This window comes from Mesoplodon bidens (genome assembly GCF_964165515.1).
Source record: "Mesoplodon bidens genome assembly, chromosome: 16".
Taxonomy (NCBI): Eukaryota; Metazoa; Chordata; class Mammalia; order Artiodactyla; family Ziphiidae; genus Mesoplodon; species Mesoplodon bidens.
The window spans coordinates 14,154,395-14,178,911 of NC_138173.1; the positions used below are offsets into that span (position 1 = coordinate 14,154,395).

The 24,517-nt window shown below is 39.4% G+C and overlaps 1 protein-coding gene across 5 annotated transcripts in view; it reads left to right on the forward strand.

The window, feature by feature from the left end:
* PREX2 (phosphatidylinositol-3,4,5-trisphosphate dependent Rac exchange factor 2) overlaps positions 1-24,517 on the forward strand; it is a 283,316-nt gene that overhangs the window by 164,958 nt on the left and 93,841 nt on the right. For 2 of the 5 annotated variants that reach the window (XM_081259019.1, XM_081259021.1), the window contains exons 24-31: positions 2,144-2,363; positions 2,908-3,115; positions 10,206-10,385; positions 12,932-13,026; positions 13,819-13,901; positions 14,610-14,700; positions 15,376-15,504; positions 21,271-21,312. In XM_081259019.1, the coding sequence (XP_081115145.1) occupies positions 2,144-2,363; positions 2,908-3,115; positions 10,206-10,385; positions 12,932-13,026; positions 13,819-13,901; positions 14,610-14,700; positions 15,376-15,504; positions 21,271-21,312 (1,048 nt within the window). Of the gene's footprint in view, positions 1-2,143; positions 2,364-2,907; positions 3,116-10,205; positions 10,386-12,931; positions 13,027-13,818; positions 13,902-14,609; positions 14,701-15,375; positions 15,505-21,270; positions 21,313-24,517 lie in introns of those variants that run through there. The other 3 variants (XM_081259020.1, XM_081259022.1, XM_081259023.1) reach the window with 3 other exon arrangements.

The window sequence follows — 24,517 nt, forward strand, 5'->3', positions numbered from 1 at the left end:
GAGATAAGTCTCCAGGTCACAGTTTCTTTATTAATAAAGAGAAAGTGATAATTCAGGAATTCTCTAAATGCCTCCCTATCTTTCAGTGTTTAGGCTATTTTCACTATGTATCATTATCAAATGTGTTAGTAATTTTGTTAATAGAGTCCTGCATTTCAGTCCAGTTCTATTTAGAGTCCTACTATGTGCTAGCCCTTTGCTGAGATACATAGCTTCTGACATGTGATTTGAAAACACAGTTTAATATACTTGTGAGATAGTTCATATTCTCATGGTGAGCTTATAAGATGTGATTTTTGATATCATATCTTTATGCTTGAATTTAACCTAGAAAAGTTAGACAGTAACTGGTAGTAGTCTTAATTTTTATTCTCTTCAATGTTCAGATTACTACTCTATTAGTGGAATAAATAGATAGGATCTGGTTATAGTTTCCAAGGAAGAAGAGAACATAGATATTATTTAATCCACATTCCATATTTTACTAGAAATGACAAAGAGACAGGGACTTGCCCAGCATCACATCAGTTATGCAGACGACATAACTAAAACACAGGGAGCTGGTGGCTCTCAGTCCTTTGTTTTTGAAACTATAATCCAGTTCAGTTCTATGAGATGCTTGTGTGTGATGCACAAGACAGATGTAAGCATCACTCTCATGGAGTTTACCATCTGCTAAGGGAGAGAGAAATAAGAAAATTATTCATGGGACTTCCCTAGTGGTGTAGTGGCTAAGAATCCACCTGCCAATGCAGGGGACACAGGTTTGAGCCCTCTTCTGGGAAGATCCCACATGCCGCGGAGCAACTAAGCCCATGTGCCGCAAGTACTGAGCCTGCGCTCTAGAGCCCGGGAGCCACAACTACTGAGCCTGCGTGATACAGCTCCTGAGCCTGCGCTCTCGAGCCCGCGAGCCACAACTACTGAAGCCTGTGCACCTGGAGCCCATGCTCCACAATGAGAGAAACCCTGGCAATGAGAAACCCGCACACCGCAACGAAGAGTAGCCCCTGCTCGTCGCAACTAGAGAAAAGCCCGTGTGCAGCAATGAAGACCCAACACAGCCAAAAAATAAAATAAATAAAATAAAATAAATAAATAAAAAGAAAATTATTCATAATTGTAAGGAGGATTACAGGGTGCTATAACCTAGCACCTAAACAAGAAAATTGAACCTAGACTAGGGCTCAAGGAATGCCTCTTGATGATTTCATAGAACTTGAAAATGCATAGGAGTAAGTTTGGAAACGAGGGAAGAACATTTCAGGCACACTGAACAGCCGGTACAAAGACCTCGAACGAGTAGATGGTATGTGAGAGGGGCTGGGTGAAAGCCAGGAGGAGCACAGGGAACGAGGGGAAGAGAGCTCGAGATAAATAAACCGGGTATGGATTGGACTTTGGGAGGCTGTATAGACCATGGCAAGTGTAGACCATGGATTTGGATGGCAAGGTTTAAGTAGGGGAGTGGCTCTCCGGGCAAGTTGTATAACTTCCTTGAGCATCACTCTTCTCAGTGGCATAGAAGCAGCCTCCACGCCAGTCTTCAGGCTGACCCTGACCCAGAGCTCAACAGTGATTATCAGGAAGCACGGGTGGGAAGTAAAATCTGTTCTGCCTGTTGTCCTGCCATTCGGGCAGGTGGGGGGGTCCCCACCACCAAGCTTTGCTGTCTAACCTGTTCCCAGCCTCAGGTCTGGGTCAACTTTCTGATGATGTTTGGAATAATCCATCTTCTTCCATCCTTGACCTGACAGCTACCCTGTTCTGCCACCTTGCACCTTCTCCTATCTTGGTGTCCTAGGACGCTGATTCAGTTTCTCTCTCTGACTCTCAACTGCTGGGAGCCTGTGGATTTGAGTCCTAGTAAGTGGTGTTGATCACTTGACTTCATCTCTTTTAGCGCTTAACTTGCATTCAGTGTTTCAAAAGAATCCTTTGCATTTGCTGCCTATATTGCTTTGCTTTTCTAAGAATGTGTGAATTTTAAAATAATGACTTAATTTCTGACAGCTTGTAATTTATTTCACCCGTTGCAGTTGACATGTTTTAATTTTCTTTTGATTTTGCTATGGATGACAGGAGTGAAATGTTTGAATTATCACTGCATTCAACTGCTTTTTCTTTCATCTTTCATCTACAGTTTTCTCGTGTACTAAAGAATAGAGCCTGGCCCACCTTTAAACAGGCCAAATCTAAAATCTCCCCACTGCACAGCAGTGATTTCTGCCCCACCAACTGCCATGTCAGTGTGATGGAAGTTTCTTATCCCAAGACATCAGCGTACCTGGGGAGTGCATTTGGTGTTCAGTTGGATAGCAGGAAGCATAATTCTCATGATAAAGAAAATAAATCGGAACAAGGTATGTTAGCTTTTTCAACTTTATCAAATTATGACACGTAACTTAGGTAATCATACCTATTCCTGCATCCCTGAAATTAGCATGTCAGCAAGTCTGAAATTTTATAAAGAAAGGATTCCTCACACTAATCATTTGGATAATTATGCCTAAGTGTTTGTAGAATGAAAATGGAGTTACACATTTTCATTAGTTTTCCTCTAAGAAGAATGATTGTTTTTGTCTTCCTTACATGCCTGATAGGCACAGCTCATCTTGCTGTGAAATCACTCATCTGAGATGGCCCTATAACTATGAGAAAAATAGTGGAGGAGCAGCTGCAAGGGATGCAGAGTACCATCCCATGCCATCCCAGTGGGACAAGGAATCGAACTGTATTCCTAGTCTTTAATCACAACTCCCCATAAGCTTTAATTCCTGAATTAAATGTAACATTAGACTGGCAGTTTATCTTTTGTAAGCTTGGACGTCTAAAATGAATGGCGCTGGACTGCTACTGTAAGTTAAAGGTAATAACGGTTGCTGTGGAATGGTTTCAACCCCTCAGGAAAACTAAGCCCTATGGTGTACATTCAACATACGATTACAACCATGGCGGCCCCTTCAGGTCTGTCTCTGGGGCAGCAAGATGGGCATGGTCTCCGGTATTTGTTGAAAGAAGACGACTTAGAAACCCAAGATATCTATCAGAAACTGCTGGGCAAACTTCAGACTGCACTGAAGGAGGTGGAGATGTGTGTTTGTCAAACAGATGAGTAAGCATTTTATTTACTGTACTTTTAAATGTACGTGATACAATAGCTGTAGGAAATGGCACTCCTGAACACCCATTATTCTTTTTACTGTTTGAAAATGTAGGAATTTTTGCTGAGCGTATAGATTCTCTTAATGCCAACACCTTAAAAATGAGAGAACATGGCAGTTCTGTAGATCTGTATCTTAGGGAAGCATCTAATACCAGGGAAGAGAACAACAAGGTTCTTTCATATAGAAAACGCTAAGTTTCAGTGTGCCCATGTTAAATTGAACTATATGATTGAAAGAGTACAAACTGCGTGTAGGGATTTCCTTGTGTACCTTTTACAGACCGGAACACAGCATTTGGTGGATAGGCACTCAATAGATGTTTATGAAAAAACGTAAAGCAGACCGAGTCCTTAACATACTTGTTAAATGAGTAAAAGCAAAAGTATGTAACCCTAGGACCCATGACCAACACCCTTTCTTCTCTTCTGATTGAATTAATGGTTTACTAAGGAAGTACCCAAATTGCTGTGCCAGTAATTTGGAATCTTTTATCAAGAACAGAGAAGAGGGGCTTCCCTGGTGGCGCAGTGGTTGAGAGTCCACCTGCCGATGCAGGGGACACGGGTTCGTGCCCTGGTCTGGGAAGATCCCACATGCCGCAGAGCAGCTGGGCCCGTGAGCTATGGCCGCTGAGCCTGCGCGTCCGGAGCCTGTGCTCCGCAACGGGAGAGGCCACAACAGTGAGAGGCCCGCGTACCGCAAAAACAAAACAAAACAAAACAAGAACAGAGAAGAGGAGGGAATTGAATAAAATTTTTCCAGAGGTCAACTCTGATTCTTATTCAAGAATTTGAAGGTTGGAGAATTGCCTGAACTCTGTAGGATGGTTTGCTACATCATGGAGTGTGATTATGCTTCACATCTAGTCAAGACAGAATGGGATTTGGGGTAGCTCAGTTTCTCATGTATAGAAGAGGGTGAATAATCATAACAAATTATCTATTTGTGGTGAAAAATATAAAAATTAATACGAAAAGCAATCAGCCTAGGGCTTGACATGCTTGCTTATCATTCAGGGGATTGAAATTGTTGAATATATCATAGTGGGAAAAATCTGAAAATGGTATAAGGACCATTTTCCTCTTTTTAATGTACTCCCTTTATGAAGTTGCAGATTCAGATGGCTATTAAATGTGCATTATTTAGTTCACACACACATCATCCCTACTTCCACGGATAATTCAGATTTCACATAAAATATTTAGAACTTTTTCCAAGGCTTTGTTGTAATTAGACATTACACTAATGAAATTTTAATTGACATGATGTCTTACTTTATACATCTTTGAAATTTAGACATCAAAATTACCATATTAGTGCACCATATTTCTAAGATTATCTTTAAGTAGTTACTATTTACTGTGCTACTGCTTTCTGACATTTTTATGAGTTAATTTAGAATTGAAATTCTGTTTTCCTTTGTCTAATACACTAGTTTTTTAAAATTACTTATGACACTTGGTGTATTATATTGGGACCACTCCATTCATAGACAAATTAAACAGCTTGAGGTTACTGAGAGAACAGGTGGTTATTTTTAAACAAATATATGATATCTGGAATTGTTTCAGAATGACCTTGTGACAGAGAAGTTAATATTTTAGGACATTATATTTTGCTTTATTTAATAAATTGATTTTATCATATATGTTATATTGTATTTTAGAAACCAGTCTCTTTTTTCCCCTGAAGTATTCAGGAGGTTCAAGAGGAAGACTGTTTATTAATAAGGCAAATGGATAGTAGCATTGAATCATGGATCCTAGATCTCAAAGGGATTCTAGGAGAGCATCTGGACCAATCCCATGATTCCAGTTAAACCAAGAGTTATTATTCCTCCTTTTCAGATGAGTCCTTTGTCAATGGCAGGATTATTGATGTGCCTGAGTGAACACTGCCTTGGAGACTGTCTCTAATGCGTTGACTACCCAGCACTTCCTGGCAATTGTCCAGAGTTTGTCTGTCTTTGTGAATTTATTGACTTTTTTTTTTTTTTTTTTTTGTGCGGTACGCAGGCCTCTCACTGCTGTGGCCTCTCCCGTTGCGGAGCACAGGCTCCGGACGCGCAGGCTCAGCGGCCATGGCTCACAGGCCCAGCCGCTCCGCGGCATGTGGGATCTTCCCAGACCGGGGCACGAACTCGTGTCGCCTGCATTGGCAGGCGGACTCTCAACCACTGCACCACCAGGGAAGCCCCGACTCCTTTTTTTTTAAGTTCAACTAATGTAGATATATTTTCAAGGAAATGGTTAGAGCCAAGGGGCTCCCTTTACTTGGTTTAAAATGCTTTATATTTAAAGCACTAATTTCAGAAAGAGGGGTAAGCTATTTTTATTAACCAAAACTAGTTAAAATGATTACTTATTTTTACTTGTGATTTCGCCACTCTGTTATTCTAAAAGTCTTTACCAGCTGTGCTTGTTTATTATTAGGAAAGTGACATGAAATGATCCAATGATTTGAGAAACTTCCTTGGTCTTCTCTGTGTGCACCATATCATTTAATTCTAAATATAAATATGTTCCACCATAATTCAGTGTGTAACATAATCACCTTAAAAGAGTACCATTGTCCAAGTGCCTGGATGCCTCATTGCCCCGTTCAGAAATGCTGCAGTGCAATGGAGCTTGACAAATTACTTTAAAAGCTAGTTACTAAACAGTTTTCTCACCATGCAGAAATTATTCTTGGTCCAACATAGGTGCCTCTGCGGAGTGGAGAAGCAGATCTCAGCCGCTGTGCCGAGTTTTAAGAGAATTGCCTCATAGTATCTCCCTGCTAGCCTTTCTAGGAGTCATTGATTCCTGTGAAAGGTCCTGGTGCTGAGCCCGTCTAATTGTGAAGTCTGGTTTTCCTGTCACTTGGAGCACATCCTTTGACAAACAGGCATTCCCCTAAATCCTCCTACCTTGTTCAGATCCAAAGATAGAACTAGAGACAGATGTGCTGTGTGGTAACAGGAAGTAAGGTGATGTTATGAATTTCATCAAGATTTTGTGATTCCTGTTTCATTTCAGGAAGCTAGATACTTTAGCCCTTTAATGGGCGATTTTCTGGTTAATGACGCTCGGGTATTAGATATAAGTAAAGGGAAAAAATGATTCGTGGAGAGTCCAGGACCTTTGACAGGGTTTTAAAATTCAGGGTTTGTGTATTCTCACAGAGAGGAAATGAATAAATAGTATTGGGGGCTAGTAAGGCAGGAGACTGGAGAATAGACTTCATTTTGCAGGTGCCACATGTCCCAGGATTGAGTGACAACCCAAACACATTGTAGGACAGTTAGTGAGCTGGGGGTTACAGATAGGAACAGTAGGGCTGGTGGTGGAATTATCTTTGAGGTTTTCCCAAGCATTTTTCTGGTAAATGTAAAACATTGGGCACAGTTTCGTAAAAACTAGCATGTATTATAGGGGCTCATGTGCCGGGCACAGTTACATGATTACATGCACTGATTTCTTTCATTCTCACAGTCCATCTGTGACTTGGGTTATGAATCACTGGGCTGTCTCACGCCTCAAACGTAAATTTGTTTCTGAAATTTAAATCTACTTTGACCTCATACTCAAATCTGCTTTGCCCCCTCCCCCATCAAGGTTGTCCCCCTTCTCAGTATTCTCCATCTCTTCAGTTTATGAAGCCAGAATCTAGGTATCAGCTGTGATTCTTCTCTTTCCTTTCCCTTCACCTCCAGGACCTCACCAAGTCCTGCCAGTTATACCTCAGAATGTGTCCACCCCATCACCTTAGACTGGGTCACCAGAGTCTCCTCCCTAGTACCCGCTGTAGAATTTTCCAGCTGTGCCTCTCCATCTAATACATTCTACATTCAGCAGGTGCCAGAGGGGTCTGTACAGGTAAATTGTGCTAGTCCCCTGCTTAAAGCCATTTAATGGCATTGCAATGCAACTAGAATCACGGGAGATGCGTTATTGTGGCCTGCACATTTCTACACAATTTGCCCCCGTCCCTCTCTCGAAACCCATTTCTGAGCTCCTCTTGCATTAACTTCTTTCTGGTCCCAGAACATGACACACCTCTGCCTGGTCAGCCCTGCCCCTGCGGCCGGCGTGGCTGGCCTTCTAGACACTCAAGTGTCAGGCTGGTGGCCGGTCTGTGGAGAGATGGTGCCAGCTTCCCCAGGACACAGTCTGTACCGTGAGTCCCAGTCACTCGTGTCTTCCTCCTCTGGACATCCTGCTTCCTCTACAACTGGTTTTTACCCCTTTCACTGTTATATTCACCAAAACTCTAAAGCCTCACAGACTTGAGAAAACAAAGTTCCTTTCTTGCTCACTTTCCATGCCCAGTGGGTCCCGGGGTCTCTGCTCCACATCGGCCTCACTCAGGTCTAGGCTGGCCAAGCCCCATCAGCTGGAATGCCTCTGACGGTCACAGCAGGGAGGGAATGAGGCAGAGAGCACACCTGCATGAAGATGTCCACCCAGGAGGGACCCGTGTCACCTCCACTCGCGCTGCATTGGCGAAAGCAAGGCACGTGGTCATTCCTACCCTCCCAGGGGGAGGGGAGCCACCCAGTCATGAGTCCCGGAGAACTGGGATGTGGTGGGCGGCACTCATGACCACCTTCGCCCTCCAGAGCGGGTGAACGATACTCAGGGAGGGGTGTTCTGCTTAGTTTGCACAGTATATGAGTGTGTCTCAGCCCATCTCTAAGATGAGAATAACAATAATAATACTGAAAATAATAATGAGGATACCCACTTCATAAGGTGGTCTGAGGGACTGAATGAATTAATACCTGTTAGGTACTTAGCATAGTAACTGGCATAAGAACTCAACAAATGTTAGCTGTGCTGAAGAGGATGATGGTGATATTTAAATCTCAGTTAAATGGAGAACACACAGGTAGATGCAATCCACCATATACAGAAATCTTTATTCGTCAAGGGCATTTGCCAGAGATTGACCGGAAATGGTACTCAGCTCAGGATGTTAATTCAGAATCAACAGACCTACACTCTATCAGAGGGAGCTTAACACTATACGAGCAAAGGTAAAGGAAAATATTCCTGCGAGCACAAATATTAAGCTTTATGCTCTATTATTACTTTTAAGAATCGAGAAATTTTATGTAAAAACATGCTGTCAAGAACATTGTTTTTCTATCATTTGTTTGTTAGCCTAACGCTTGGTCCCACAGGGTCAGTGCAAGCATGACTGCAGCTGTTTAAAATGAAAAGCAGATATGTGAACACAATTCGTAGAGCTCTGGAAAAAATGTTTATGCTGAGCCCCCATGACTTCTAATTTAAAAGGTCCATAGAGCACAGAGGACTTGCAGAAGGAGAAGTCCTGCATCTCTTTCCTTTTTGGTAGTCAGAGTGCATCTGTCTGTGCAGCGTGCAGCTTGGGTAATTGGAGTTAATCTAATGCTTTAATCTTTTGGGTGGAGGGAGTGAAGAAATACACAGTCTCTCTTATGAGACATAAACATATCTTTCCAAATAGAAAAAGTGTGTTTAAAATAATTAGCAGCTTTGCAGGGCCCTGAGCAATCTAGCAGAGCTCCCCGATTTTCCCAGGTGTCTAAAAACTATAAACTGCCACGATATTATTCAGATATCATCTCACAGTGAGACCTTACCTGATGACACTATTTGAAGTTGCAGCCGTGGCTTCATTCCCTTTTTAAAAAGTTTTCTCCTTCCCATTTGTCACCATGTGATACACTATACAGCTTATCTGGTCATTGTTTCCTCCCAGTAGAATTTAAGCATCAAGAGGGCATGTTTGTTTTGTAAACTGCTGCATGCACAGCACCAAGGGCAATGCATGGTTCGATAAATGTGTTTAATTAATTCATTAGTGAAATGACTTAACAAATATTTACTCTGCACAGCATTGGGTTTGACATTATGGAATATAAATAAGAGGTAGAAGATCTTTTCATGGTCTTGAAATAAAATAAACATGACGTTGCTCTGGAAAAATGAGTGTCAAGATATGTGCATATGTGCTGTTGACTAGAACAGCATGTCATCGGTATTTGGTAAATAAAAGAGAAGATGATTGTGGGCTGGAGAAACCATGCCCGGGCCCTTTGTTCAGTTATGGTTTAATTTGTTTTGCAAATTCTATAGCACAGTGTTTGATAGTAAAGACTGATTCCATTTTTGGATCATTTTGAGTTAGTTCTATAAGAAACAATTTACAGCCAAACATGCAACTCTAGCCTGGTGGAATCAGTGCTGCCTGGAGTCTGCATCAAGTTTTTTGCCAATTCAGAGTCTGAAAGTGTGTTTTAGCCTTGAGCCCAGTGGAAGAACTTTGTGTTCGGGCATATTCACGATGTTTCACGATGACTGGGTTGTGGATGGTATTGGGGTAGCCCCTACCACCGCCTGTCCTCACCTGTGCGTGACTCTTTAGCGTCTTAGGGTCAGGACGGGCAGGGCTCCTGTTTGCATGAGTGTGAGAACAGTTTGTCCACATGATATTCTCCCTGACAAATAGAGAAAGCCTAGGGGAAACCCAGGGCAGGCGGAGAGGGGCAATGGGATTTTAACATCTGAAGGTAAGCCAGTGCGGAGGTTTAAGCCCATTTAGTGTTTATTTTAATATTTGGATAGCACTTTAAAATTTCTCAGGTATTTTCACGTGGTGGTGACAATGGCTGGGAGCGAGGTGATGCCTGTTGAGTACCAGCAATATGTTCTATGCATTTCATTCTCACAGCAGCCCTGTGGGTAGCTATTCTTATTATCCACATTTCATAGATGTCGAAGAGAACCACCCTGGTTTTGCCAGGAGAGCACAGCTAGTCCATGGCAGAACCTGGATTTGAACACAGCTTTCTCATCAAAGTTGTGTGCTGTTTCCATTACTTATTCAGAGAGGAAAAAGTGAACTTTGCATGACAGGCTTTTTATGCAACAGGGTATTAATTTCAGGTGACACCTAGAAGAAGCTCTAGAAATATCTGTAAGCCTATCATAGTCAGTGAGCAAGGTAGTTATCTGTAGCCGCCAGTGTGAAAATGTGCACTTATTCTTTTTTTTTGATATCCCACTGCAGCCTTCTGTCTTCAATAACATATTCTCCTAAATTAGAACGTAAGGCATCAGAGTCCATAGTCCCAACAGACAGTGACAACGAGAAGGGAGAGAGAAACAGCAAACGCGTCTGTTTTAACGTGGCAGGCGATGAGCAGGAAGATTCAGGTCACGACACCATCAGCAACAGAGACTCTTACAGGTAATTCATTCATTCCTGAAACTCATCTCATCGACCAAGTCAAATGTGATTCTGTGTTTTCCACAGAGGTCTTGAAAACATTTTTGACTGTTGTTTTTGTTTATTATTCCCACAAAATAACCGCTGGCTGTTACCAACCTCAGACAAAGCATAGTGAGACATCACTCTCTTTCAAATTCTTCCCTTTTATAATCTGAATAATTTGGAAAAAACATTTTTTCTCCAACCGAGTGGACCTAATTTAGGAGATTTGTTATTCTCTTATGGATTGTGTAACACGTAAGGCAAATAAACAAGTTGTGCCTATATTAACAGTTTTTTTTTTTGAATATCTGTTTCTGATTATTGGACTATGGGGTAGTGAATAGGAGTTCTTTTTGTTTTGTTTTTCCTCCTTCCTATATTCTGTGATTTAAGCTAATTGAACTAGTTTCATGTACTCACCTCTGTGACCAGCTTTGTGCGTTTTTTCTTCCCTCGCATGCCTTCTGTAAAATTTGGATAGGACTGCTGTAACAGAGTACCAAGAACCAGGTGGCTTGAACAACAGAAATTTATTTATTATCCTACAGTTCTAGGGCTGGAAGTCTGGAATCCAGGTGTCAGCAGGGTTGGGTTCTTTCTGAGGGCTGTGAAGGAAGGCTCAGTCTCTTGGTTGCAGATGGCTGTCTTCTATCTCTGTCTCTTCCCATCCTTTCCCTTCCAAGCCTGTCTCAGTGTCCATGTTTCCTCTTCTTATAAGGACACCAGTCATACTGGATTAGGGCCCCCCTAGTGACCTCATTTTAACTTGATTACCTTTGTCAAGACCCTACCTCCAAATGAGATCACAGTTTGGAATACTGAGTTTGGACTTCACCATATGAATTTAGGGGCAGGAGAGGGAGAGATACAATTCGACCCATAACACCTTCCCTCCAAACTCTGTCGAGTCATCTTCTTCTTTTTTTTCTTTTTTTTTTGCGGTACGCGGGCCTCTCACTGCTGTGGCCTCTTCCGTTGCGGAGCACAGGCTCCGGACGCACAGGCTCAGCGGCCATGGCTCACGGGCCCAGCCGCTCTGCGGCATGTGGGATCTTCCCGGACCGGGGCACGAACCCGTGTCCCCTGCATCGGCAGGCGGACTCTCAACCACTGTGCCACCAGGGAAGCCCCCTCGAGTCATCTTCTTACCAGACTCTCAAATGATGGCTCTTCCAGTGAACTTCCTTAATTGAAAGTGCTTTTTCTCCTTTGAATCCTTGTGTCACCTGGAACCTCACTGAGACCTGTGGCAACCTGCCACGTATGCTGAGCGTGCAGCTTCAGAACCTCCCGTTTTATTTACATTAACTGAAGACAAAACCTCTCTTACTCTTATTTATTATACAGTGTTTTACAGTGAAAAGATATTTAGTAATGATCTTTAAATCGAAGTTGTTTCATCAGAGATGTTTAGCACAGACTAATAGCTAACATTAAAAGCATTCTTACCAGACGCAGGGGGAAGCAGGATGATTTCATGGAATTCCTCCCACAACCCTCTGTGGCAGGTTCTGATATTAGCTGCATTTTACATCTAAGGAAGCTGAGCCCTGCAGGAGTTACATAATTTACCTAGGAAATCAGGTGGCCTGGCTCTCAGTTTATTAACCACTCTACTATTCCAATTTCTATGTGAAAAGGATTTTAATGAATACGTGAGTTAATTATTCCTAGAAATTTAATGATATATAAAACACATTAACCACTTTTACCATTTCACTTACTTTTAGCTTCTAAGGAGACCAGTATGCTCTTTAATAAGAACCTGTGGTTTCTCTCCAGTGGGAAATTACAGATCTAAAAATACTTTCTTCCCTCAAATTCTAGTTATCAGATAATTAACATTACTCTCAGGTTCTCTCTAGGGTAAAATAGAAATTTTAAATGTACATTTAAAGTTAAATAAGTCCCTTTTACTTATTCTGAGAGAAAAAAATATTTAGGTCTCCTGTACTACTTCTGAAATCTGTCATGTGTCCATATTCACACATAGACATTTCTAACTTGCTTTCCCTTGATGTTCATCATTATCCAGCACCTAGCAGGTGTGGTGTCCTGTGCTGGGCTCCGGGGTGGAGACAAGATGCCATCTTCCTGGGGCGGGGGAGGGGTGGGAGCTCAGAGTGCAATTAATAAGTTATCCTTTAAGTTACTAGAAAGGGTTGAAAGGCAGAGCTCTTGAAACAGGATTTTGTCACTCTTAGCGCATCAACTACAGGCATATACCATCAAATGGATTATAACGAATTTTAAGTTTGGTTTGACTCCTGTAAATAGCTATGCGTTTTAAAATTCAATTATGATTAGATTATATGACAAGAAAATTTGAAATATGATCGAATTGAAAATACTTTCTTTTAAAGTAAGATAAAATGTGAGTTGAACAAATTTATCTTTCTCATAAATTTCTATAAAGCATATTAACACATATAACTGTGACATAATAAGTTTATCCAGTAAGAAGTGGCAGGGAAACTTTGCCAGATGCACCGCTAAAGTGACATGTACCTCATTCTTCGCAGCGACTGCAACAGCAATAGGAATTCCGTCACCTCCTTCACCAGCATCTGCAGCAGCCAGTGCAGCTCGTATTTTCACAGCGATGAAATGGACTCAGGTGCGTTTGGTGAAGGCACGCGGACTCTTTGATGATGCCGAACCTAAGGGATTAATTTGCCTGATCCATACTCATTTTTACCTTTCATCATCCATTCTCGGTGGCCACACACATTGCCTTTCAGTTTTACATGCTTGAGAAAGTCAGCTTCCCAATCCCATTATAAACAGAGTGAATTTTTAAAGAGATGGAAGAAAGAAACTAATTTTTATGTTAATAAATGATGTTTTATGATATTTCTGTGTTACTGCGTGGTACCTGTATGATAGGTACACAAGAAACAAGTTTTCTAGGATATCAGGCATTGCTGATTGTGTGAGGAGATGGGATGGGCTTTGAAGCAGGATTTGAAGGCGGCAGATGCACCCGAGCTAGCCTTATGGGCAGTGGGGAAGGGAGTGATGAGAAAAATACTGCTTGATATAAATACCTTATAAATGTTTTATTTTGTGTGTGTTAAGAAAAAGACTTTGCATCGAGTTAGGAAAAATCTTAATTTTGAGATATGCAGTTTATTCCAACTATTTGACCAATAGAAAAATGCACCATTTGAAAGAATCATTAACGTGGGTACCACAGGATTCTTTCTGTGAGACCCTCTGCTTTCGTCTCAGTTTTGAAGGAGCAATAATCTGACATCCTAATAGTTATTAAAGCTTTTGGAATTCTTTTTCTGAACATGAGAACTAATGTACGGAATAAGAGCTAGTGTTTCATTGTTTTTTACTTTATTGACGTTAAAATGCCTTGGAATGTTAAACATAAGATGAATGATTTATTTTTAATATCTAGGTGATGAGCTTCCCCTAAATGTTCGCATTTCTCGTGATAAACAGGACAAGATACACAGTTGCCTTGAGCATCTTTTCAGCCAGGTACAGTTGGGACAGTTGTGGGTATTTTTTCCACAGACTAAACTGTCAGAAATTCGTTTTTCAGACATAGAGAAAGGAGTTTGGAGTTAGAATGGAATCTGTTCCTACATCCCCTGTACCTTAATTTCTATAGCTTACAATGGAAAAGAGATTCCTTCAGCCAGCTAACCCAAAGGATTGTTATGAATGTCAAGTATTTCACAGTCCTTAGAAAATTATAAAGTGTTCTACAAACAGGAGTTATTCTGTTCATTATTTGTTTCTTTGTGGGTTTTCAGATTCCTCCAGGACATTTCTTGTTCAACTTCATTCCTAATCTCAAGAAGCACAGGATTGTCTTGTGCTCATGTTGGTCTTTTGCATTTAAAAAAAAATTTATATCCACAACCGAAATTCATAGTGTAGAAGCTTTTACCACTTTGAAAAGGGTTATGATAACTTTTAGATGTTTTTTAAAAATAATTCTAGAACTCTTCTTTTATAAAGAAAGTTTATATTTTGTATGAATATGTGGTAGGATAGTAAGAGATGTCATTGTAAATGTTATCAGGTGAGTTTATCCTAATATTTTATTTAAAGATAGATTTTGCAAGCAGCATGGGATTTCAAAAATAATTGTTGCTTTGAGGAAAAAAGTATTTTACAAGATTGACTCTTGGAAATACTGAGAAGTTATGTAACTCCCAGAAATCTCTGCTGTTACGATAGGTGGATTCCATTACCAATCTCCTGAAAGGCCAAGCTGTTGTGAGGGCCTTTGAGCAAACCAAGTACCTGACACCAGGTCGAGGGTTACAAGGTAAGGTTTACAAAGTAACTGTTAGAGGCAATTGGGAAACAAAAGTGGGAGACAGTATAGTCAGGAAGCAAAAGCATAGCATGAGAAAAAAAGTTCTGGGTGCTCATTTCATAATTCACTTAATACTACTTCTATTTGGATAATTGTTGAATATATATATATATATATATATATATATATATATATATATATATATATATATATATAAATCAAGACCTTTTAGAGTTCTTTGAAAGTTTAAAACGTTTAGTGCCTGTAGGGGCCAAACCGAATGAGTTAATTGAAGAAATATAAGTGTTGAGTTGCTTTTGCTGAAACTAGACTTAATGCCTACTTGGTGGTAGGTAGCCCAGTGATGGTGGGAGGGGTTTTGGGAATGGCGGTTGGCAAACAGAACAAGATCTAGAGCTGCCACTTTCCGACGTCCAATTTAGGATGTTGAAATAGAGTTTTTATGTAAATTTGCTCATTTGTTTAAACATTTGTAAAACGAGAATAATAAAATTTGACTTCGTTTTAGATTTAACAAATTTTCTCCTGTGGTAGAGCTAAAGAAATTGCTACCATGATAATAGCCTAGGACCACAGGAATGAAAGAAAGAGGATTCTGTAGTTTATGGGCTTGTGAACTGGTAAGTGGTTGAGACTTAAGAGGGCTTTTCTGTGTTTATTTAGAGTTTCAGCAGGAAATGGAACCAAAGCTGAGTTGTCCAAAAAGGTTAAGGCTTCACATCAAGCAGGATCCTTGGAATCTTCCCAGCAGCGTCCGGAATCTTGCTCAGAACATCCGAAAATTTGTTGAAGGTCAGGATGAAAAGCAAAGAACATACCATGACATTAGCAATACTCATTTAAAAACCCATTCAACCCAAAAGTTTAGTCATGCCTTGATTACTTCTTGAAGTTTTTCATGTTAGGAGGAAAATAAAAGGACTGAAAAGGGTGAGTGAAGGCGGAGGAGGGAAAGAAGGAATAAGATGACAGAACCTTGTGTTCCAAGGATCGAAATGATGTGGACTGTGTCACAGAAAATATTCTCAGGCAATAAAGTAAGGGCTCATTCTTAGGAAGACAAGTGGAACGTGGAGGGATTTTCATCTTTTATAACATGAAACAGGATCAGAAACATTCCTAAAGGGTTCACAAAACGTATGAAGCTAGACTTCATGGAAAGTCTACAAAATCAATTGTGAGTCTGTGAGAATCAAAATAATGACATAGGTTGCATCATTAGTTTTTAAGTTTCTCTTCTTTCAGAAGCGTTTGTCTAAGTTGATTGTTATTAACTAGCATGAGGTTGTCTACTCAACATCCCATAACTGATACAGCCTCTGACTGGAGATATAAAAGACTTCAAGTCAACTCCAGTGAGCCTGGTTGCATGTTGTTTAGGGTCAGAGTTATTAAGTAGAAAATTCTGAGAGTTTCTAAAGTGATTGTGGTGAAAAAGATGAAATGAGAAATTTGTTTACTTTTTTTGTAATGTCTAAATCAGTGGTTTTCTTCCCAGTATTAGACCAGTGGTTGGCAGTGTCTAGAGACATTTTTCCATTGTCACAATCGTGGGCATGCTACTGGCATCTAGTGGGTAGAGACCAGGGATGCTGCTAAACATTCTACAAGGTACCAGACAGTCCCTCACAACAGAGAATTATTTGGTCCTAAATGTCCATAGGGCTAAGGTTGAGAAACCTGTACAATAAATATTATGGCTGTATTTCCCTGTCATTTCTATGTCATTGGGATGTGGTAAATAGTATTCAGCAGAATTACATCATAACCCACTTTTTTTTAACCCATCACTACCATTTTTTTAGGGTAAATTAGAGAGAGTTGCATACTTTGCTGATGGAAGACAGCTCTTACACCCTGTAGGGTCAGAGCCTGTGATGTCACTCCTTCGTGCCTCAGTGTCTTCACTTACCAAATGACAGGGGTGGTGTAAATGTTCTGTGATTACCCAGTCTTCTGCCTAGAAATATACTCAAGTATAACAGCTTAGATATTGTTTAGAGATCAATAGAGAAGAAATTTGTACAGAAATGGAAAACTCCAAATAAATCACAACAATTCTATTGTATGATGAAATCTTTTATTCTTGACAACTGGATTTCTTGACTGTATCTTTATAGCTAAATATAATGATTATTTGTGACACATTGTAACATCACGTTCAATCAGAAGTCTGAATTTAAAACCCCCCAAAATAATGAACAGCAAAAATGACAAACATATTTTTAAAGGCTGTGAGCTTTAAGGAATTTAAGCATATACTTTACTGAGTAAAAGGTATGTTTTCGCTGAGTGGATGCCAGTGTCATAACACTCCTAAAAGTTATAATTTGTGAATCTAAATGCAGTTATTCTCATCATCTCTGACTTTTTCTTTTTACATTATATTTGTTTTTAGAATAAATGCAATATCAATCGAGAACAAAGAAACCATTAAAACTTTTTCTTTTGTTTTTTTTTTTGAAGAGCTTTATCTTTAAGAAAATAACTTCTAATGCAGGGCAAAAAAACCTTATTTTTTAAAAAGGTATTTTTTTAAAGAATTTAACATTTTCATCTCAAGTCCTGCCTTATATACTCAGTACTTCTTTTCACAATGAGCGGCCATAGCGATGACAACTATCTACAGATATTGATTGATTGATAGATGTTGTGAATATTAGTGCCACTCTTGGTCATGGGAGCCCAGCAGCTGATTGAGCGTGGTTGGCTGTGCTGAGTCAATAGAGTCAACAGAGGGAGGGCTCTTGGCCGAATTTAAGTTGCATCCCTGGCTGCAAGTCTCAGAGATGCAGTTACTCTTTGGGTAAGAGCTGTGATTGTCTCCGTGTTAAGTGAGTCTTTAAAAACAATTGTTCAGTAGTTCAGCTCAGTGGACCATCAAGGGAGAGGACAAGCTACTATTTCCTGGTGATCTGTGTGGTGTCTGGTCCTGTTCTATGGGGTGGAAGCAACAGCTCTGGGATCCTTGTAATCAGCTGCTTGTTCTGTGGACAGACTCAGAAGTAACCTCTCCCGTTCAGCATGAATTCATCCTGTTCATGTTAAAATGGTTTTCATTCTATTTCCCAAATTGTCTTTATGGAAGGATTGATTTAATGGAAGGTTAGGTCTGGGTTGGAAGTTTAACCTAATGTTACCTTGCCGGAATGTCAGGGTGTATATGTAGAGCTGGGATGACCCCATTCTGATGTTCCCATAGGGGAGGAAAAAATATCCTTTTTTTCTTTAACTCTCCCAGTAAATTAGTCTGACAAAAAACAAATTAACAAGAGAAAAGCACATAAATTTATTTATTATAATTTTCACATGAACACGGGAGCCTGCATAAGGAAATGAAGACCAGAAGAAAAGGTTGAACCTGAGTGTCTTTATACTAGATTTGAAGAAGAGTAGAAAGTCCTGGAAAAATGTTATAGGACAAAAGCGTATGAGCTAAGCATAGTAACCTGGGGGGGTTCAGCAAGGCCTGTTCCTCTTGGCATCCCTCCCTCTTTGGAGATAAGGATGCTCCTTTCCTTTGGGTATCGCTCTCCTGAGCAGCTTATGACCTGCTTCCAGGGAAAAGGGAGGTGGTCAGAGAGTCCTTCCTGCCCTCACTGTTTCTCAGATTCCTTCAGCTTAAAATAATACAATATGCCAAAGTGCCGTATTTGGGGGTAGCATGTTCCGAACCCCATCGTTCCTTCGTCTCTGATTTCAAAATATCCTAGCAAGTATATACCAAATATGATATCAAAGTATAATAAGTGTATGGTCTTTATGTAGGAGGGACTGTTCCAGTGCCATTCATAAGTTATCTCACTTCATGCCATTCACTCAAAGCCTGTAAACTGAGGGCAGAGGAGAGCGGAAGAAATAGTGGACTAAATGGGGGACAGAGTCATTGTGTGGTATCACTAAGATAATCTCCTCCTTAATTCCTCAGCTAAGTTAGGGAATCACAGTGTCAGCTAACTGAAGATATTTTTACGTGGTTAGCCCACTGTGGTATTGTGATTTATAATAAAAAATATATATTTGGTCTTCATCCCCTTTTCTGGCACAGAGATCAAAAAACCCTTGGGATTTCCTGTGATGAGAGGATAAAGCTGCCTTTTCTTATGTTAATGAGGTGACTTTTGGAAATCACCTATGGATGGTGGCTGGTTGCCTGGGGAACCAACCTTGTGAGTAGAAGGTTGGAATTTTAAGTCCTATCCCTGACCTCCAGGGAAGGGAGAGAGGCTGGAGATTGAGTTCAGTTGCTAATGGCCAATTATTTAATCGACCATGCTTATGTTATGAAGCCACCATAAAAACCCAAAAGGAGAGGACTGGAAGGTTTCTAGGCTGGTGAACTTGTGTTGGTGCCTGGAGTTCGGTGCCCTTTCCCCATGCCTTGCCCTGTGCCTTGCCCTCTTCCATCTGGCTGTTCCTGAGTTACATCCTTTTGTAATAAACTGGTATTCTAGTAAGTAAAACGGTTCTCTGAGTTCTGTGAGCTGTTCTAGCAAACTAATCGAACCCAGGGAGGGGATCATTGGAACCTCCTGTGTACAGCCAGTTGGTCAGAAGCACAGATGACAACCTGGACTTGTGATTGGTGTCTGAAGGAGGGTGAGTGGGTGGGGAGACAGTCCCAGTGGGGCTGAGCCCTTATCCTGTGGGATCTACAGGTAGATAGTGTCAGAACTGAATTGAATCGTAGGACACGCAACTGGGGTTGAAGAGTTGCTTGGTGGTGTGGGGAAGAATACATATCTAAACTGGATCCACCATCACCTTAAATTCAAATGTCTGTTAGTGACATTTCAACTCTTTGTTGCCTACAAAAATTACACTCCTTTTAAAAGCTCCTATTTTTCTAGCAACCTACTTTTTTTCATTTTTTTCTCTGCCTTTGTCCTAATATCCTAAAGAGCTTCTTCTCCTCCTCCTCCTCCCCCTCCTCCCCCTCCCCCTCCCCTCTCCCTCCTCCCCCTCCCCCTCCTCCTCCTCCTCCTCCTTCTTCTTCTTCTTCTTTTAATTCAAAAGTCTGTTCAGTTTTTCCCTTTTTCTTCATATCTCAGTTACTAAAATAGTTTTCTGGCTAATCCCTTGTCTCTATCTTTTCTGGTTCATATATACCATCACCAGATTCATTCTCCTAAAATATCATGTTCAGTACCCTGCCTCAGAGCCTTCGAGTTATTTTCTGTTAGATAAATCTAAACTCATCAATCTGATGCTGAAAGCCATTTTTCAATAGGGCTTTCCAATTGTATCCCAATCTCAATCTCTTAATAATATAATAAAATCTTTTCTATGCTAGACTGTTGAATGTTTGGCATTTATTCTCTATTCCCTTGCTAGCACTATTTCCCACTCTTAGGATAAGTACTTAGTCTCCTGACAATGAACTTTGAAAATTTAAAAAATTTTGAGACTCTCTTAAAAAAAATGCTATACCAATTTTAGCCATATCCAGGTTACAGTAATAATAGTGCTTCACAGGTACACAGCACTTTAAATAATTTTCCAGGGCTTTTAATATATATTCCCATTTATTTTTATACACAGTCCTATAAAATAGATAAGATAGATGTTATTATCACTTATGAATGAGCAAGTTGAGACTCAAAAGTAGATTAACAATGTATTGAGGATGACAAAGCTAGTGTATAACAGATGGGTCTCTCCAGTGTAACTTTTCTGCCTCTGAAATCCGTTTGTTCTTGTGTCTCACTTGTAAAACTTAATGCCCTTTCAGGCATTTCCTGCATTTCTTATCTGTTACTTTTGTTGCTCTGATTCTGCTGTGAACCTGTTTAGAATAGGGTACAACCTAGCCTTTTTTATTTCCCATAATCTTGGTTACATAAAGGAACTCTTTATGTTTTAATATTTAACTATTGCAAGTAAACTATTTACCAATTGGAAGCAAATGGACACAGAGCTCATTGGGCACATAGCAATCAGTATGATGTTAATACACATCATTTATCAGACATCTGTGATTGGCCCTGTGTGGGAATGGGGTGAGAAGAGTATTTGGAAATACTTAGTATTTTTCTGTCTTTTGGGGCAGTATCTTGACCTACAGATAGGAAAGCCACAATATATACATATATTTCTAATATTAATACACAGATAATTCACAATATCATGTACACATATTTATTAATATATATTTATATATTGTATGACATATATTCTTTATATATTGTATATATAATTTCTAAAAGTTTAAATTTTAAAAATACTATTAGACAGTTTATTGATCAAGACCATAATAGCTGTAGGTGTTCAGAGAACACCATGTAAGCTAACAACAGCTAATGATGACCTACAACGGTAGCAGGATTTGAATGGTGTTTCATAGGCTCATGTAATTCAGATCTGGAAGAGATTTTAGGGTCTTCAGCAATGGGTAGAATTTATATAGGTAGATAGGGAAAAATAGCATGTCAAGTGAATGGGGTTTTTATTATCTAATGTATATAATAAGGTTGTGCTGATTTTTACTACACAGTTAAATTTGATGTTAGTTGCAGAAAAAGACTGAACAACTGACTGGTATGTTATCTTTCTCTGCAGAGGTAAAGTGTAGGATACTCCTGGCTCTTCTTGAATATTCAGGTAATATTTTACATTATTTTTACTATTTGAGATTATTATAGCCCATGACCTTAGATGTCTTATGATATGAAGGCAGTGTCTTCAACTGTTTACAAAATAGATGGAAATATGATCTCTACCTTTTCTAAAGCCTTGCAGAGATTAAAAAAATACTTAGGTAGTATTTTGATAAAAACATAAAACATATGCTCATCTTCAATTAAAGGTTAAAAACATGAAAACATATAAATGTATATTTCTACAAAATATAATTTAAAAGGAGAAAGGGAGGGGGTTTTGGTAAAGTTAATTGTACAAATAGGCTTTTTTGTGAAACTGTGTCTAACTTTTGTTATAACAAGGATGTAGGCGGGTTCAGATTTAAGGAGAAACAGACTGTGCTTTTGATAGGAGGACTCTCAATCTGAAATCGTTTTGCAAGGGCATGGACACAGAGAGGGGAAGAATTTGTGAGCACTTTTACAGTCTGTCACACTTGGAAAATTTAAATTATAAACGAATGAACGAGCCAACTTAACCAAGAGGGCCTTTTTTTTTTTTGATGATAGGTTTTTGCTTTGCTTTTTGACTGAGTAATAATATCAAAAGTATCTTACATTTTTTGAGCTTTCATAATGACAGCGTAGTCAATGGACCTCATTTTTATGGATTTCACTGAGTTCTCACAACTACTCTGTGAGAATATTATTATTGTTTCCACAGTTTTAAAGGTGAAGAAATCTCCGTTCAAGCAGATGAATAATAACTAGCACATGGTAGTCAATCAACACATATTTTGGGACATCTAGAAGATTAGGCATAGAGATGCCTTACTGGGTGAATAAATAAATAGTAGGTGCAGTTTTGAAATTCAAACTTAGTTCTGCCAATTCCAGAAATGGTCCTGGAATGCATTGCTTTATTTATTAATATTCAGATGGCTGTTCTTATTTTGATTTCAATTTCATTTTTCTATTCCTATCATAATTCTCCTTTTTCCTACTTGATTTACTCCTTTTTTCTTTGTTACATTTGAGTGATACCAAACAGCCAAATTACTCCATATTGTTGGCTATAAAATTATGCTTTTCACTTGAAAAGGGTGGACTGGGTCTGCTAAACATTATTCTTAATTGTCTTTTAGTCCTGTCTTTCTGTCTCTCTGATCTCTTCTTTTTGTTTCTTTGTTTATTTTGCTTTCTTTCCCCTACAATCTCAGAATAATGACAGATTACTTGCATGTCTAGAAACCATCTCATTCTTTTCAGATCAGCAAGCTTACAGTGGAATTTGAGTTTTTTAAACAGTTGAGACTAAATTAAGTGTTAATGTTTTTAAACATGTCTGTAGAAGATGAATTTAAGTAGGTGCTTAAATACTGAAATGGAATGGAAGCTTTTGATAGGTAAAAAGCCATTTGTTTTGAGTGTATTCCCACTAGAAGGGAATTTTTACTTGGTGAAAATAAACAAGCTGTCAAAAAAACAGAACTTGCTTTTCTTCTTTTACTAGAAGCTGGGAGCAGCTGTTGTGATTCTTGCTGTAGTTCTTATTGATAAAGATGAGGAATGAGAATAGCTTTGGTAAAGGATGGACACTGGTGACTTTCGAACAGCTGCATAATTAAAAGGAAAAGACCTGTATGTTTTTGCTGAAAGTTTGCTTATTGGGTTTCTTTCTTTATCATGATGTTCCTTCTCTATTTAGCAATAAAACTGAGCACCCATGTGCCAGGCACCATGCTAGATGCTAGGGAAAAGAAGAATCATGATAATATCACTGTCTGTTTTCACCTTGCTAAATGCTTTAAATTTTTACCTCATTTATCTTCATCACAGATCTAAGAAGTAGGAATAATCCCTATTTTACGAATAGGGATCTGATACCTAGAATTGTATAGATTAAAATTGGCAGAATGGGAAGTTGAAAGCAGATTATCTGCCTCTCACGTCCCTGAGCATAAATCACATGATATGTCACTTCCCCTGGCGTTGATGTGCTGACGGGTCCCTGGGGGAAGACTAGCATGTGAGCAAACTCTCACAATGTGAGGTCATTAGCCCTTCAGTAGGGGGAGACACCCCCAGACCTGCGGGGACAGAAAGAAATGCACAGACTTCCTGAAGGAGAGAGGACATTCCCCAAAGGGAGATAATATTTTGGTAGTTCGATGAGTTGACTCTTGAAGAATGATTTCAAGTTTGCTGGGTGGTGAGGGGAGGAGGGTGGCCCACAGCCAGAGGGTCCATGGACCAAGAATCACCCTTTTAAGTCAAACTAAATCCAGTCATTTCAAGAAGCCAGAGAATGAGCTCATACATTTTCATTTCAGTTAATTCATTTGTTTGTTAGTTGCTCTACTGGTTCATTATTTTCATTCAGTAAGTATTTGTTGAATGTCTATACCCAGTTACAAATTATGCACAACGGAATAAGTGTTTTGCTTTTTTCTTAGTTGAGAATTGGACAAAGTTCTTTCCCAGTTTAGCCATTTTATAGTGACCTGTAAAACGTTATTTTCTATCTATTAGAACAGGCACATAGTATATAACTACTTAAAAGAAATGTCTAACACATGTTGTTCGTTAAATTAATAGGTTGAACTATATGGAATTGCCATATTCAATCATGTTGACCTACTAAAACAGCAAGTTCATATAGTTCAACCTAGTCAATGAATATTTTATTATATAATTAAATATTTTTAATATATTATCCTGTTTCTAACAAAATTTTCAAGAGTAGCTTTTACTAACAGTGAAACTAAGTAACAAGCAGCACTTATGTGTACACATGCTTTGACAGTCATTAAAAACAGGTGTTCCATGTTCTTGGTAAACAACTTAAAAACTATGCCTTTCTATCAATAAAGCAAGAACTCATTGCTGAGTAAAGGCAGCATGTTTATCTATGTTATACACTAATTATTGACAATGCTTCTTCATTTCAGAAGATTCTGAGCCCTCAAAATATTCAGTACACTTTTGGGAGTATGGTGATATTTACCTGTGTTGTCCCTCTAGTACAAGAGATTTCTCAATGTACAGAACGTATGGCTTGGTGTTCATGTTGTTTATGTAGTTTGTGTTATATCCAACGCCCCAGAGAAGTGAACCTTTTGGGATCAGGTTCTCAGGGGCACAGCTGCTTTCCATTTGAAAAACCTGAGGTCCAGGACTGGCGATTCACAGGGTAAACATACCTTCAAAGTGGGTCAATCAAAAGT